The sequence below is a fragment of the Humulus lupulus genome, chromosome 7 (assembly GCF_963169125.1).
Source record: "Humulus lupulus chromosome 7, drHumLupu1.1, whole genome shotgun sequence".
Lineage (NCBI taxonomy): Eukaryota > Viridiplantae > Streptophyta > Magnoliopsida > Rosales > Cannabaceae > Humulus > Humulus lupulus.
In genome coordinates this window covers 38,861,844-38,876,647 of record NC_084799.1, presented here as the reverse complement: position 1 = coordinate 38,876,647, position 14,804 = coordinate 38,861,844, and the positions used below count along the sequence as shown (strand labels likewise).

Below are 14,804 nucleotides of genomic sequence, written 5' to 3'. Positions count from 1 at the left end.
GCACCTCCCCTTACATTAAACACTTTTCCTCTTCAAAACCACCCTATATATTCAATCTCACAAACACAATATCCAAATTCTCCACAGCACAACACAACACAAAAATCAATCCACCAAAAACAATCAACAATGAAACCCAATCCCAAATGCAACAAAAATTTTAGAATAAGAGGGATTGAAAACACTTACTACTAACCCTTGAAATGGATTCCCTTGTGTTTGAGTGAATAAAACCCCTTGAAAATGTTAATCTTCTTCAAGAAATTAAAACTCTTAATTTTTAGGGTTCGAAAAGGTGATTGAGGAATTGGTTTTAAAAGAAAAAATTGAGCAAAGGACAAAAGGGCTAAGATAGAAGAGAAAAATGAAGAAAAAATATTGGAATATATGGTGAAATTTTCGGGTAAGAGGCTATAATGGAAGATCTATGGAGGCTTTGGGGTGTTGGGATAGAGAGAACACGGGAGGAGAATGAAAAATGAGGGTTTGAAGGAGATGAAATTCGAAACTCCCTGGTTTTTAAAAAAAAAATTATGTTATAGAGCGCTATAGCGCTACATGTCCAATGCTGTAGCACTACATAAGGTTGCTGGGCTATTTGTCTCTGGAAAGAGCATTGTAGCGCTAGCAATACAGCGTCGTAGCACTAATAAACGTTCAAAAAAAAACCCTTTTGGCTCTGAGATTAGCACCATAGCGCCCTATTAATAGCGCTGGTGCTCGAATAAAATCCCCAATCTTCTCTGTAACAAGCGCCATAGTGCCTCCCTACAAGCGTTGTAGCGCTACTTCCTGATAAATGAACATTTTCTAACCTTTTTTCTTGCAAACCCTTGCATTTTTTTCACGTTTTTCACGGTTCATTCTATACATCAAAATTTTTCTAATTAAAACTAAAATAATCACTAAAAAAATTCCCTAAACATTGTTCCAAACCAAATAAAAAAAAATCAGAAATGCAAAATACAAATGAAATAAAAATAAACTTAGGAATGCCTCCTTAGAGCGCTGTCTTTAACGTCTTTTAGCCGGACCCTTGTTTGTATTCAGATCAAAGTAGTTCCAAAATCACCACGGACTTGTATTTTTCCACAGGACCCTCCAAATAATGCTTCAACCTCTGACCATTTACCTTAAAATGTCACGTATTCTCACTATGAACTTGCACTGCGCAATAAGGAAGTGACGTAATTACTGTGTATGGTTCTGACCATCTCGACTTAAATTTACCAGGAAAAAGCTTATGTCTGGAATTAAATAGAAACACTTTATCTCTTGGTTGAAAATCCTTCCTCAGTATTCGCTTATCATGAAAAGCTTTAGACTTCTCTTTATAGATCCTCGCATTCTCATAAGCTTCATTTCGGAATTCTTCAAGCTCATTTAACTCCATAAGTCTATTTTGCCCCGCCATAAAGAGATCAAGATTTAACTTTTTCACAGCCCAATAAGCTCTATGCTCCAGTTCCACCAGTAAATGGCATGCCTTACCGAACACCAATCGATATGGTGACATCCTAATCGAAGTTTTGAATGCAGTGCGATAAGCCCAGAATGAATCATCGAGCTTCTTCAACCAATCCTTCCTTGATGTATTTACTGTCTTTTCTAAAATTCCTTTTATTTCCCTGTTTGACACTTCAGCTTGGCCATTTTCCATTGGATGATAAAATAACGCCTTTCGATGATGAACACCATAGCGAGCACAAAGAGCAGTGAACCACTTATTGCAAAAATGACTTCCCCGATCACTAATAATTGCTCTGGGGGTGCCGAATCGAGTAAAGATATTTTTATGAAGGAATCTAAGTACCTATTTCCCATCACAAGTAGGATTTGCTGCAGCTTCTACCCATTTAGAAACATAATCCACCGCAAGTAAAATATACTTATTATTATACAATGATGGGAAAGGTCCCATAAAGTCTATTCCCCATACGTCAAACAACTCAACTTCCAAAATACCAATCATTGGCATTTGATCTCTTCTTGATATATTCTCAGTCCGTTGACAACGATCACAACTTTTAACAAAGACATTAGCATCTTTAAATAATGTAGGCCAGTAAAACCCACTCTGCAAAATTTTTGCTGCTGTTCTTGTTCCTCCGAAATGACCGCCGCAATGCAAAGTATGACAGTGAGTCAAGATTGACATCTCCTCTTCGGACACACATCTTCTGATAACTTGATTAGGGCAATGTTTATACTGAATAGGCTCATCCCAGTAATAGTGCTTTACCTCCAAATAGAATTTCTTAAATTGTTGCCTTGTCATCTCAGGAGGTATAACCTTTGCAGCCAAATAATTAACATAGTCTGCAAACCATGGAACATCTTTACAAACACTCAATTCAAACAACTGCTCATCAGGAAAAGCATCATTGATCTGAATTTCTTTGTCAAGAGAATCTTCATCAACCTCCAATCTAGACAAGTGATCAGCCACCAAATTCTCAGTACATTTCTTATCTTTAATTTCCACATCAAATTCTTGTAACAACAAAATCCACCGAATAAGAAGAGGCTTGGAATCTTTCTTGGTCATAAGATACTTTATCGTAGAATGATCTGTGTAAACAACCACCTTATTCCCAATCAAGTATGGCCTAAATTTATCAAAAGCAAACATTATGGCCAACAACTCATTTTCTGTAGTTGCGGAATTTATTTGAGCATCATTCAAGGTATGACTTGCATAATAAATCATTCTGAATACCTTGTCAACTCTTTGTCCCAACACTGCCCCAACTGCAAAATCACTGGCATCACACATCAATTCAAATGGAAAATCCCATTGAGGTGCAACAACAATAGGTGTTGAAATCAATTTTTCCTTAAGTATCCTGAAATCTTGTTAACACTTCTCATCAAAATCGAACGTAACCCCATTCATTAACAAAGTGGACAGTGGCTTCGAGTCCTTGGAGAAATCTTTAATAAACCTCCTATAAAATCCTACATGGCCTAAGAAACTCCTTACTCCTTTTACTGAAACCGGAGGTGGCAAATTATCTATCGTAGAAATCTTAGCCCTATCCACTTCAATGCCTTTCTTAGAAATCTTGTGCCCTAATACAATTCCTTCATTTACCATAAAGTGGCACTTTTCCCAATTAAGCACCAAATGTGACTCTTCACACTTCCTCAAAACCAGCTCCAAATTAGTCAAACACGTGTCAAAAGAGGGCCCATAAACCGAAAAATCATCCATAAAAATCTCAATCCCCTTCTCAACCATGTCAGAAAATATTGCCATCATACACCGTTGAAATGTGGCTGGTGCATTACATAGCCTGAATGGCATCCTTCTAAAAGCAAAAGTCCCATAAGGACATGTAAACGTTGTCTTCTCTTGATCCTCTGGTGCAATTACAATCTGATGATAGCCCGAGTACCCATCTAGAAAACAATAGTAATTATGCCCTGCCAACCTATCCAACATCTGATCAATAAAAGGCAAAGGAAAATGATCTTTTCTAGTTACCTTATTCAACTTTCGATAATCGATACATATCCTCCAACCCATCACCGTCCTAGTTGGAATCAGTTCATTACTTTCATTCTTCACCATAGTCATACCACCTTTTTTAGGTACTACTTGTACTGGACTTACCCAAGCACTATCAGAAATAGGGTAAAGCGCTCCAGCATCTAACCATTTCAAAATCTCTTTCCTCACTACTTCTTTCATTTTCGGATTAAGTCTTCGTTGAGCATCAATAATCGGTCTCGCATCGTCTTCCATGAGAATTCTATGCATAATTTTCGATGGGCTAATTCCTCTTATATCGGCCAGAGTCCACCCTATAGCAGTTTTATGAGCCCTTAACACCCTCAACAACTTCTCCTCCTCTACTTCTGAAATAAATTATGAAACTATAACCGGAAGAGTCTCTTTTTCCCCAAGATAAGCATATCGGAGATGGTCTGGTAAAACTTTCAATTCTAAAACAAGTGGCTTCAGAATCGATGGTAAAGGTCTTTCCGGTCCCTCACCCAATTCTTCCAACTTTTTATGCTTCCACGGCTCAGATGATTTTAACCACTTCAAATAACTCATCGCTTCTTCATTGTCCTCCTCATCTACATCATCAACTATAAGAATTAATTCAAGAGGATCCTCAATTAATTTTTTTTCTTCCTACTACTTCTTCTACCACATCAACTGAGAAACAATTATCACTTGCTTTAGGATAAGTCATAGCCTTAAACACATTAAATACTAATTCTTCCCCTTGAAGTCTCAGCTTTAACTCTCCTTTTTTCACATCTATCAATGCTCGCCCAGTTGCTAAAAATGGTCTCCCCAAAATAATAGGAACATTCTCATCCTCCTCCATATCAAGAACTATAAAATCAGCTAGAAATATAAACTTATCCACCTTTACCAATACATCTTCTATAATACCACGTGGATGCTTCACAGATCTATCAGCCAGCTGCAATGTTACTGTAGTTGGCCTAGCTTCACCTAAAACCAAGTTTACGAAATACTGACAAAGGCATTAAATTAATATTGGCCCCCAAATCGCAAAGTGCATGCTTACATTCAAACTCCCCAATCGTGCATGGAATAGTAAAACTCCCAGGATCTCGTAACTTTTGAGGAAGTTTCCTTTGCAAAATCGCACTACAGTCTTCCGTTAACGCCACTGTTTCATAATCACCCATCTTTCTCTTATTAGACAGAATCTCCTTCATAAACTTTACATAGCTGGGCATTTGTTCTAATGCTTCTGCGAACGGTATATTTATATGTAGCTTCTTGAACACCTCTAAAAACTTTGCAAACTATTTATCTAAATTATGCTTACGAAGTCTTTGTGGATATGGAATTTTAACATGATGCTCAATACTCACAGGTGGTGTCTCCTCTTCTTTCTTACGGTCTTCAGTAACCTTTTCATCATTAAACTTCTTTTCTTCTTTACCTTGTGCATTTCCCTTCTGACCTTCTTCTTCTTCTGACTGATTCTTCTTTGGTCCTTCATACCTCGTTCCACTCCTCAATGTAATAGCTTGGCACTGTTCTTTAGGATTAACTTCTGTAGTGCTAGGCAAATTTCCTTGAGCTCTATTTGACATTAAAGTAGCCAACTGCCCTATTTGAGTCTCTAAACTCCTTATGGACGCCCTGGTTTCATTCATGAATTGGTTAAGTACATCAGGTTGAGGTTCAGCTGGTTTCATTGGCATTTGTTGTGGTATATTTTAAGGTTGATAATATCCAGGTGGAGGGTGTTGGTGTGCATGTTGTTGATATGGTGTTCTATTTTGTGGAGGTTGATATTGTGGCTGAGGTGGAGGGTAAGGTTGTTGGATATTTTGAGTATTGGACCAAGAAAAATTAGGATGATTCTTCCAAGCTGGGGTGTAGGTCATGGAATTTGGATTACTGGGTTGTCTTAGGTATTTCCCTATAGCTTGTACTTCTTCCATGGGCATGTTATTCATATCTAGAGCAGGGCATTGGTTGGGTGGATGGGTATTTCCACACAATTCACATGGGTTTTGAACTTGCATAGCTTGAGATGGGAGTGTAGTCTTTTGTAATTGTTTTGTCAAAGCTGCTACTTGAGCTATAAGCATTGATATGGCATCCAATTCCATCATTCCAGCCACCTTCTTTGGTTGTCCCCTTTTAGTTGGCCATTGGTAATTATTCATCGCCATCTCCTCTAATAGCTCATACGCCTCATTAGCACTCTTACTCATAAAAGCACCTCCCGCCAGAGCATCTATGATTGTTCTCGTTGTTCCATTCAACCCATTGTAAAAATTATGCACCAACATCCACTTTTCTATTCCATGGTGTGGACACTTCCTTAACAACTCCTTAAAGCGCTCCAAGAATCATACAGTGACTCTCCATCCATCTGATAAAAATTATTAATTTCTCCCCTTAGTTTTGCAGCCTTTGCTAGAGGAAAGAACTTGGCAAGGAACTTCTGAGCTAACTCCTCCCATGTAGTGATAGAATTCGCTTGTAAGGATATTAGCCAACTCTTTGCCCTATCCCTCAGTGAAAATGGGAATGACCTTAATCTTATAGCATCATCGCTCACCCCATTCATCTTAAACGTAGCACATAACTCCAAAAAATTTGCTATGTGTAAATTGGGGTCCTCCATTGGCATGCCTCCAAACTGAATAGTTGTTTGGACCATTTGGAGGATTGCTGGCTTAATCTCAAAAATTTTTGCAGCAATGGTTGGAGGTCTAATGCATGAATGCACTCCTGTAACAGTAGGAAGTACATAATCTCTCAAAGTTCTTGGTCCTTGCTCCCTTTGAACCTCTGCAACCCCTTGGCCATTATTAGCACCATTTCCCAAATTGTCAACCATGGTAAACTCCAATCTCCTCTTTGTTTTCCTGTTTTGTCTACACGTTCTTTCAATTTCTAGATCGATTGGTATAATCTCCTTGTATCTATTGCTTCGCATATACCAACAAGTCCTGAGACACAATAGAATCTTGATCCAAATAAATGTTAACAGAAATAAAATAACCAAATTAGAACAAATAACAATTAACGATGATATTGGAATATAAGTCCCCAGCAACGGCGCCAAAAACTTGATCGTGAAAATCTATACGCAAGTATACGTAGTCGTGTCAAGTAGTAAATGGATATCGTCCCACAGAGACTATCTTCCAATTATCACTAATTGATTTTCAAATTATATTTGGTGAATTAAAATTTAAGTGAATAATTAAAGGTAAAAGAAATACAATAAACTATAAACAAAAATTAAAGAACTGGAAACAAAACAATGAAACACTTAATTAAAAATCAATAAAAAAAACCTAGGAATTAATTTCATCAACTGTTCATTCTATTAATTTTAATAATCAATTCTAAATCTCTTCTTTCTATTCTAATAGCAGGTTAATATAGTCGATTCCTATTCTTTTTCAAGATATAAGATCTCAATCTATATGCAGGTTTTCTACATTTCTATGATAAACTTGAACATATAGAAGGCATTAAACATGGAAACCTAATTACTACACAAGTCATATAGGTACTTTCGTCCAATATGCAACCTATGTCTATACAATGATAGCATATTCAATTCTCATCTTTCGAATTTTGAATCAAAACCATTAAATCAAGTAAATAGTGATCAAGTATTTACTAACATTAAACAAACATCATATAGATTAGAATAGAAAATAAGTATCAATAGAAAATCATAATAAAATTAAATAGAAATCCCAGTGACTATATTAATTCCTAGATAAAAGAAATTAGTTCATAAATAACATGATGGAAATAAACTGCAAATAATTGTTCATAAAATCAACCTAAATAATTCAGATGAAATAGAAAACTAATTACAGCAGCCTCTTCTAATCTATGGTTTTTAAAAACTGAGACTCTTCTCCAAAATCGCATAATAATGTTCCTTAAATAGTCTTCCAAGATTCCCAAGTGAATAGACCATTTTTCCCTTCAAAAAGTGGTTTAAAATCAGCAAAACGCGTATACAGCGCAGTGTCTGGAGCGTTGTAGCGCTAAAGTCAGAGCCAAAACGCCTAAAAAAAATTCACTAGCGTTGTAGCGCCCTCCATGTAGCACTGTAGCGCTGCCTTTCAGTTCTTGATAGCGCTGGGGCACTGTCTTTGTAGCGCTGGGGCGCCACTTCCAGAATCGATCAACTCCTTCATATCCTTCCTAGCACTATGGCGCTCCTTTGATAATGTCGTAGCACTATTGACAGCGTCAAAACCCGCACATATCGACCCCGAAAAACAAGATTTTCTCCAACTTATCTATATTTTCTTCCACTTCCACTCCTTTTCACCAACTTATCATGGAAAACCTGAAACATGAACAAACAAACATAATTCTGCAATAAAATAATCCTAAACTTATGAAAACCATCCTAAAACTAGACCATAAACTAGCCTAAAACTCGTTTATCAGTTCATCCCCCCAAAGTGTGCTTGTTGATATTTTGATGCTTTGAAAGAAGGGTTGGCACCTATTTGACATTCTAGAGATGAAGAAACTTAATGCTACAATCTTCCCAGTAATGTTTTGTACGTCCCGAGCTGTTTGTGGTTCTTGAACTTCTGAAAAAGATGCAATCTGAGTGGAATTAGCTTCAACTCCTCTTCTTCTAATGACGTACCCCAAGAATTGACCCGCAGAAATGTCGAAGGCACATTTTGTCGGGTTTAACTTCATTTGAAAGCGATCTAAAACAACAAAATGGTAACGCCCTGGATAGCCAAGACCATTACATTGTGTACTATAAATAGTGCTGGACTTGCTAATCAAGTCATTTGGACATAAATGTGTTACTAGAAGTAATTAACGGATTAGGGTGTAAAATTTCAGCCAAAGGAATATTTACTTTCATTAAAAGCTTAAGTTCGTACATGGGATCCCAAAATAAACATTTACAAAGTCATTTACAACCAAAAAGGGTGGTTACACACAAGTAGGCCTAAGCAGAAAAATTAGGGCTTAACCCTAGTTCCTTTGTGAATCCTCGGTCGTGGTGGTCGAGCAAGCTGCATATGTACACACCACCATTGAAGCTCTACAATGCATGGCTAGTCTAGCTTCCATTTTCCCTTACTTGCACCACATAGCACCCGTGAGCCGAGGCTCAGCAAGAAAACTTAAACATGCTCATAAATAGTTAATAACATACTATAGAATCATAATTAGCATGCCTAGCAATAATAATTATATTCATGCATGCATTCAATCCAGATAAGTGACTATAGAGTCACACCAAGGCCTGTTGCCCTATATAAGTAACTGTAGAGTCACCCCAGGGCCCATTGCCCTAGGCTAAGTGACTGTAGAGTCACCCTAGGGCCCATTTCCATATCCTCTATATAATTAGCCTTGGGGTTGACCAAGCGTACCCGGTGCATTATTTTCCAAACAACCATAGGGTCAAGCATATACCACGCTCCTGGATAGGCCTAACCATATTGACCAGTATTTAACGCGCTATTACCACCCTTGACTTATAAGTCTACCCTTTCGGCTAGCTCTCAACGCGCTATTGTCGCCCTTAACTTATAAGTCAAGCCTTTTAATCAAATAATACAGACAAGCATAAATCATTTAACAATTATCCAGATACAGAGCATTCAAGCATGCTTAATCAAACAATCAAAGGCATAATCATAATCATGCTCATTCACAAGGGCCCGAGTCCTAATCATAACCCAGGGTGCAATTTTCTTACCTCTAGTCCAAGCACTGGCTAAATAAAAATGACCCTCGAGCACGATCCCCTTCCGAGCCCTAGCGGTACCCTAGTCATAACCATAATTAAGGATATCCATCAATATCAAGTAAATAAAGGCTTTCGGACCGAGTCCTAGCCTCCGGGACCTCAAATTCTACTAAAGCAGATAGTAGAATCCTTCTTGAGCCCTTAGGTTTCAGTCCCCACAATTCAAAACCTTACTTGGTCATGCTTTCCCATTAGAGCCACGGCAAACCCCTTAAGGGTAGCAGTGCGCCCCAAAGCAGAGAGCCCTAGCCCTATTTTCATTGGACATGCGTCGCGGCACTATGGTGGTTCAAAAGAACCCCAAACGCCCTTGAGTTCATACACACCGTGATGCTCCAAGACTAGGACTCTCAAAAACACATCATAGGCAACAATATAACAGCTCTAACTTCATTAAAACTTTATTGAAACCTAAAATCCCATCTTCAGCTTCTACGCTCAAGAACACAAAGAAACTAACCAGAAAATCACAATAAAACATAGATTAAACCTTTCCTCAGTTGTGTAATTACAATCCTAAGTTTCTCCTAATCCAATTCCTAGCTCCAAACCTTCAATTTCCCAGGCCAATTTTCCTCAAAAACTCAAAGAACTTAACACACTAAGAGGGAGGGAGAGAAAACAAGAGAGAGAAAATGGGAGGATTACTGAGTGTTTTTGCTGATTTTTGAAGGCTTCTACTAGCTTAAGTCTATCCAAGGTTAGGGAAAAGACCAAAACACCCCTAGCTTTTACTTAGTTCCTTAATGCCCTCAAGGGCAAAATGGTCTTTTGCCGCCATTTCCTGCCAATCTTAATTAACACCATATTTCTCAATTAATTCCAATATCCCCAAGTAATCACCAAATAACTTCCCATTACCCGATAAATCTCGATAATGTACTAAATTATCAAAATACCCCTAGGCTCACCCCGAGTCGGGTATTTGACCTTGTTGTGATTGAACCACTAACTAGCTCACTAGGATCGCCTCAGGCCGAATAACTCAAATATATCCACATAATAATGCGGTCTCAATCCTAAAACACATATATTTACAAATATACCCTCAACGGGTCAAAATTACAAAAATACCCTTCTTATAAGAAACAGGCCCACACGCATGCTTAATACACCTAAACATGCTATAGTAGTCATATCATATTATAACTCGCATAATTCTTATAACATGCATATAATCATATAAACACATAATTAATCCAGTTATTGCCCTCCTGGCCTCCTAATCACCTGGCCCCCTAATCAAGACACTAAGTCTTATTAGGGAATTGGGGACGTTACAAAAATACTCTGTCAAATTTTGGATGTGATATGAGAGATGCTTATATTTCATGACCATAGCGTCAATGTGTACTTCCATTATTTGACCTAGTTGATTGGTGAAGATTTTGTTCATGAACCTCTGATAGGCAGCTCCTACATTTTTTAGTCCAAAGGGTATGAATTTATGGCAGTAGAGTCACTTTTCTGTGGTAAACGTTGTGTGGATGCGGTCATCTTTGTACATGGGGATTTTATTATATTATGAATATGTGTTAAGGAAGCTTATGCGTTCATATCCGGTCGTTGCATCAATCATCTGATCGATCTTTGGCAAAGGGTAGTTATCTTTTGGGCAAGCCTTGTTGAGGTTTATGTAATCGATGCATACTCTCTTCTTATCATTCTTCTTTGGAACCATCACTAAATCGTCTATCCAATTTGGATACAAGCATTCTTCTATAGCCCAATTTGTAGCAATCGGTCGACTTCCTCTTGGATTGTTTGGTTGACTTCAGATGCGAACAGTCGTTGCTTCTATTTTACTGCTGGGAAGTCTTTGGAAATGTTAAGGCAATGTGTCATAACCGAAGGGTCGATACCTGGCATGTCTTGTGGAGTCCATGCGAAAGTATTGTTGTGTTTCTTTGAAAGTTGATGAGCAATATTTTCTCTTCTTTGGGTAAGCGGGCACTTACCGGCAGTGTTTTGCTTTTGTCACGGGCGTCTAGATAAATTTCTTCAAGTTCATCTACTGTAGTGAGATTATGCTCTAAAGAATCCTCATTTTTGATGGCCTGAAGAAATGTTGGTAATTTTCCCATTAATTGATATTGATAGTTTTGGGAAAAAGTGCTTGTTGAAGGTGTGTCAATAGCTTATTTCATAGTTATAAAACATTTCCTCGCTTGTTTCTGGCATCCCTTAATATCAATGGTGTAGCTTCCATCAAGGGATTGGCAGCACATTACTTGGTGTAAAGTGGATACGACTCCTTGCATTTTGTGGATCCAACTTCTACCCATGATAGCGTTGTAACTTGTTTGAGAATCTATGACAACGAAATTGACTTCTAACGTGCATTCTGCTACGTAGACCCAAATTTTAATTGCGCCTTTTGGGTATACTTTGAAAATGTTGAAGCCTAGAACAAGAAATGTTGAGGGTCAAATATGGGATTCATCGAGGCCCATCATTTGGAAGGCTTCCCAAAATATGATGTCCACGCCACTTCTGCCGTCTACCAGGACCTATCCTAGTATGCACTTTTCAACCTGGAGCTTAATCACTAGCGGGTCATCGTGTGGAAGCTGTAAGCAACGCAGATCCACTTCAGTGAAAGTAATTGGAGATAAGGGGTAGAAGCGATCCTCAGGTGATATAAAGTTGATGGTGTGTCCCAATGATTTGTAGCTTTTGACATGCTCTTCCATACGTTTCAAATTTTTGGCTTTTCATTCATCTTCATGAGTTAGCTTAACTATCCCATGAATCATGAGGACTTGTTTCAGTGGGTGCTGCCTCTACGGGTCGTATGGGTGCAGCGGGTTGTGTGGTTATCGGGGTTGCTGGAGGAAGTGGATTGGTAAGAGATGATCCCTTAATGTACTGGGTAAGTTTCCCATTTCTCATGAGCATTTGGATCTGTCCGTACAAACTCTTACACTCAGATATTGTATGGCCATGATCTTTGTGAAATATGCAATATATGTTCTTGTCTTTTCGGTCGGTTGGAGACTACATCTTGAATGGGTTCACCAAATTTGGCAGTCTTTGTTCTCTTCACAGATCTTTTCTCGAGGGGTATTGAAATCGAAATACGAGTAACGTAGCGCTCCCCCCTGTTCTTGGATCTCTTTGAGCCTTTTTCTTGGTTAAAATTGGTGGACTTTCGCTTGTCCTTTGTGGTTGGCAAAGGTGGGTTATTGACAACTAGGACTAAAATCAATGCCAACTTCTTTTGTGTGTGGTCTCTTGCTTCTAGGACATGGAAGCCACCTTCTGCTCTGATTTTTATATCGGCTAGATCATATAGTGGGGTTAAAGTGAGGTTTTCATACAATAGTGTACCAACTTGCAGGTTTTTGATAAACAAGTTTGCAGCAATGACAGTGTCAACATTATGGATTTGGTGTACCAAATCCATAAACCGTTGAAGGTATGCTTGGGGGTGTTCATTTTCACCTTGTTCAATGTGATAGAGATCTCCCATAGTTTTAGGTGCTTCTCGATTAGCCCTGTACTGTTGCAAGAATTGCCTTCTAAAATCGTTGAAGCTATTGATAAAACATGGTTGAAGTTGCCTGAACCATAGAAGCGAAGGAACAGTGAATGTGGTGGAGAAGACTTTGCAGTGAATGGCCTCATTATTTAATACTAGGGACATCTTTTGTTGAAATTGAAAGATATGATCCAAGGGATCGCCTCTTCCGTTGAAAGCTGGCAGGGTTGGTATGACAAAGTCTTTTGGCTTTGGCTCTTGCACAATCCAATCTGTAAACAGAGTCTTGTCAGCTCTTCTCATGGACAAATCTGCGACTTCCATTTGGTAGGAGGACCTTCCTTCTGAGAACTTCTGCAAGACTTCTTTCATCATCTCTTCTTTCCAACCTTCCGGTAGAGGATTTCCTTGTGAGGCATAGTATTTAAACTTTTACTGGTTCTTGAGAACATCTCGGGTTTCATTCTCGGCACATTCAGTCAGGCCCATCTGGTGGTGGGAAGTTTCACGATCTTGATTTTGGCATTGAGAACCTTGTTAGCGGTAATCCTGGTTCATAGTAGCGTGAGTTTCAGTTTGGCGAACAGGTTGTGCTCCTGCATGTACACGTTCGTCGGCGGCATGGCCGTTGGGAAGTGTATTCAGATCAAGATCATCATCGTCATTTTCCAGAACTTGGACAGGTACTGGTTCTTTTGACGGAGAAGGGATTATGTTTTTCAATTCTGTGTTTTATTTCCGAAGTGTCATCATTTTAACTTCCAACTTTTCTTGGGTTTCCTTCAAAGTTTTGATCGCTCATTCAGAACGTTGGTGCGATGCTTCCATCAGTTTGCACATCCGCTTCAGTTGTTTGTTGATGTCTGTTGTGTTAGTCAACGCTAAGGTGGTGGTTATTAAAGTGATGACTTCTTCTTCTTCGTTAAGTCACACGGTTATTAGCTGGGAACTGTTGGTAACTGTTTCTTGAAACTTTTCGTTCCCACAAACGGTGTCAATTGTTGATGTCAAAAATTTTGTCGAGGTAATCTGGTAAATTGATCTTTCTTCTCTGGTCACTTTGGCTCTCTTCTCTGATTTGGATCTTGAATCTCCAAAGTGAACAAAGTGTCTTGTGGTTACCTACAAGAAAACTCTTGATGCTTAAATCAGATGAGTGTTTATTCAAGCAAAGTAATGTTGCCAGAAAAATCAGATGCCTTTGTTGTTCAAATCATCGACTATTTATAGATATTCTGAGAAAAGGTTCGAAGTGAGTGGGAGTATTTGATTGGTTAAAATGTAACCAACTTTCCCGCCTCTACTTCCTCCTCTTCTCGCATAGGTCAAATATATTTAATTATTAACGATACTCTTTACAACTTTCGCTGGCAGACTATCTATTACTTTCCGCCCCGAACCTTGGCTTCTGAACTTACATGAATTCATTTACTTAAACACTCCGTATTGATCGTCTATAAAAATGTTATTTGGGCCAAGCCAAAAGCTTTAGGCCCAATAACTACGTTTAATTGAGTTCTTGCCCAGGTCAACTATTTTTCGGGCCTAACAGATACTCCTTTTTGTTCGTGACAAACAATGATAGGTAGAGAAAAATATAAAGTGTGAGATGGATGATTTTGGAAAAAAATTCTTAATTTTGATTAAGGATTATATTAGCTCACCAAAATTAATTTTTTTATAGCACTTTTAATAGTTTTTCTACTTTATTTTTCAAAATACATCACAAAAATCTCATTTTTTTACATTGACTTGTTTTTTTTCTAAATTATTTAAATATTATATTTTTTATTAATTAAAAAATAAAATAATGAGAAGAGATTAGAGAATAAGAGAATAAGAAATGGGAAATATATTATTAAAAAATGTTTGAATTATAAATAAGAATATTTAAGTATAGAGAAGACACTATAGCTAAAGGTAAAAAAAAAAAAATAGAATATCCATTCGAGTGCTTTTTTTTTTACCATTTTGTTTTATACTTTGAAACTATATTTATTTTATATCATTTATTGTGAGTGCTCTTAATAAACATAATGAATGATATACTT

The 14,804-nt window shown here is 37.9% G+C and overlaps 2 protein-coding genes and 1 non-coding gene across 3 annotated transcripts; 1 reads left to right on the top strand and 2 right to left on the bottom strand.

The window, feature by feature from the left end:
* Positions 1-1,141: 1,141 nt before the first annotated feature.
* On the bottom strand, positions 1,142-3,748 carry LOC133791607 (uncharacterized). Its single transcript, XM_062229528.1, has 5 exons — positions 3,488-3,748; positions 2,946-3,229; positions 2,720-2,846; positions 2,039-2,587; positions 1,142-1,723 (listed from the first exon to the last, which is right to left on the bottom strand). Exons 1-5 carry the CDS (start codon positions 3,746-3,748, stop codon positions 1,142-1,144), a joined length of 1,803 nt encoding a protein of 600 aa, XP_062085512.1.
* Positions 3,749-5,806: 2,058 nt separating this feature from the next.
* LOC133792834 (small nucleolar RNA R71) lies at positions 5,807-5,912 on the top strand. Its single transcript, XR_009874306.1, has one exon. It is a non-coding gene; the product is annotated as a small nucleolar RNA R71 (small nucleolar RNA).
* A 6,286-nt stretch (positions 5,913-12,198) lies between these two features.
* LOC133791606 (uncharacterized) lies at positions 12,199-13,128 on the bottom strand. Its single transcript, XM_062229527.1, has one exon. The coding sequence runs from the start codon at positions 13,126-13,128 to the stop codon at positions 12,199-12,201; it is 930 nt and encodes a 309-aa protein (XP_062085511.1).
* Between the last annotated feature and the right edge of the window lie 1,676 nt (positions 13,129-14,804).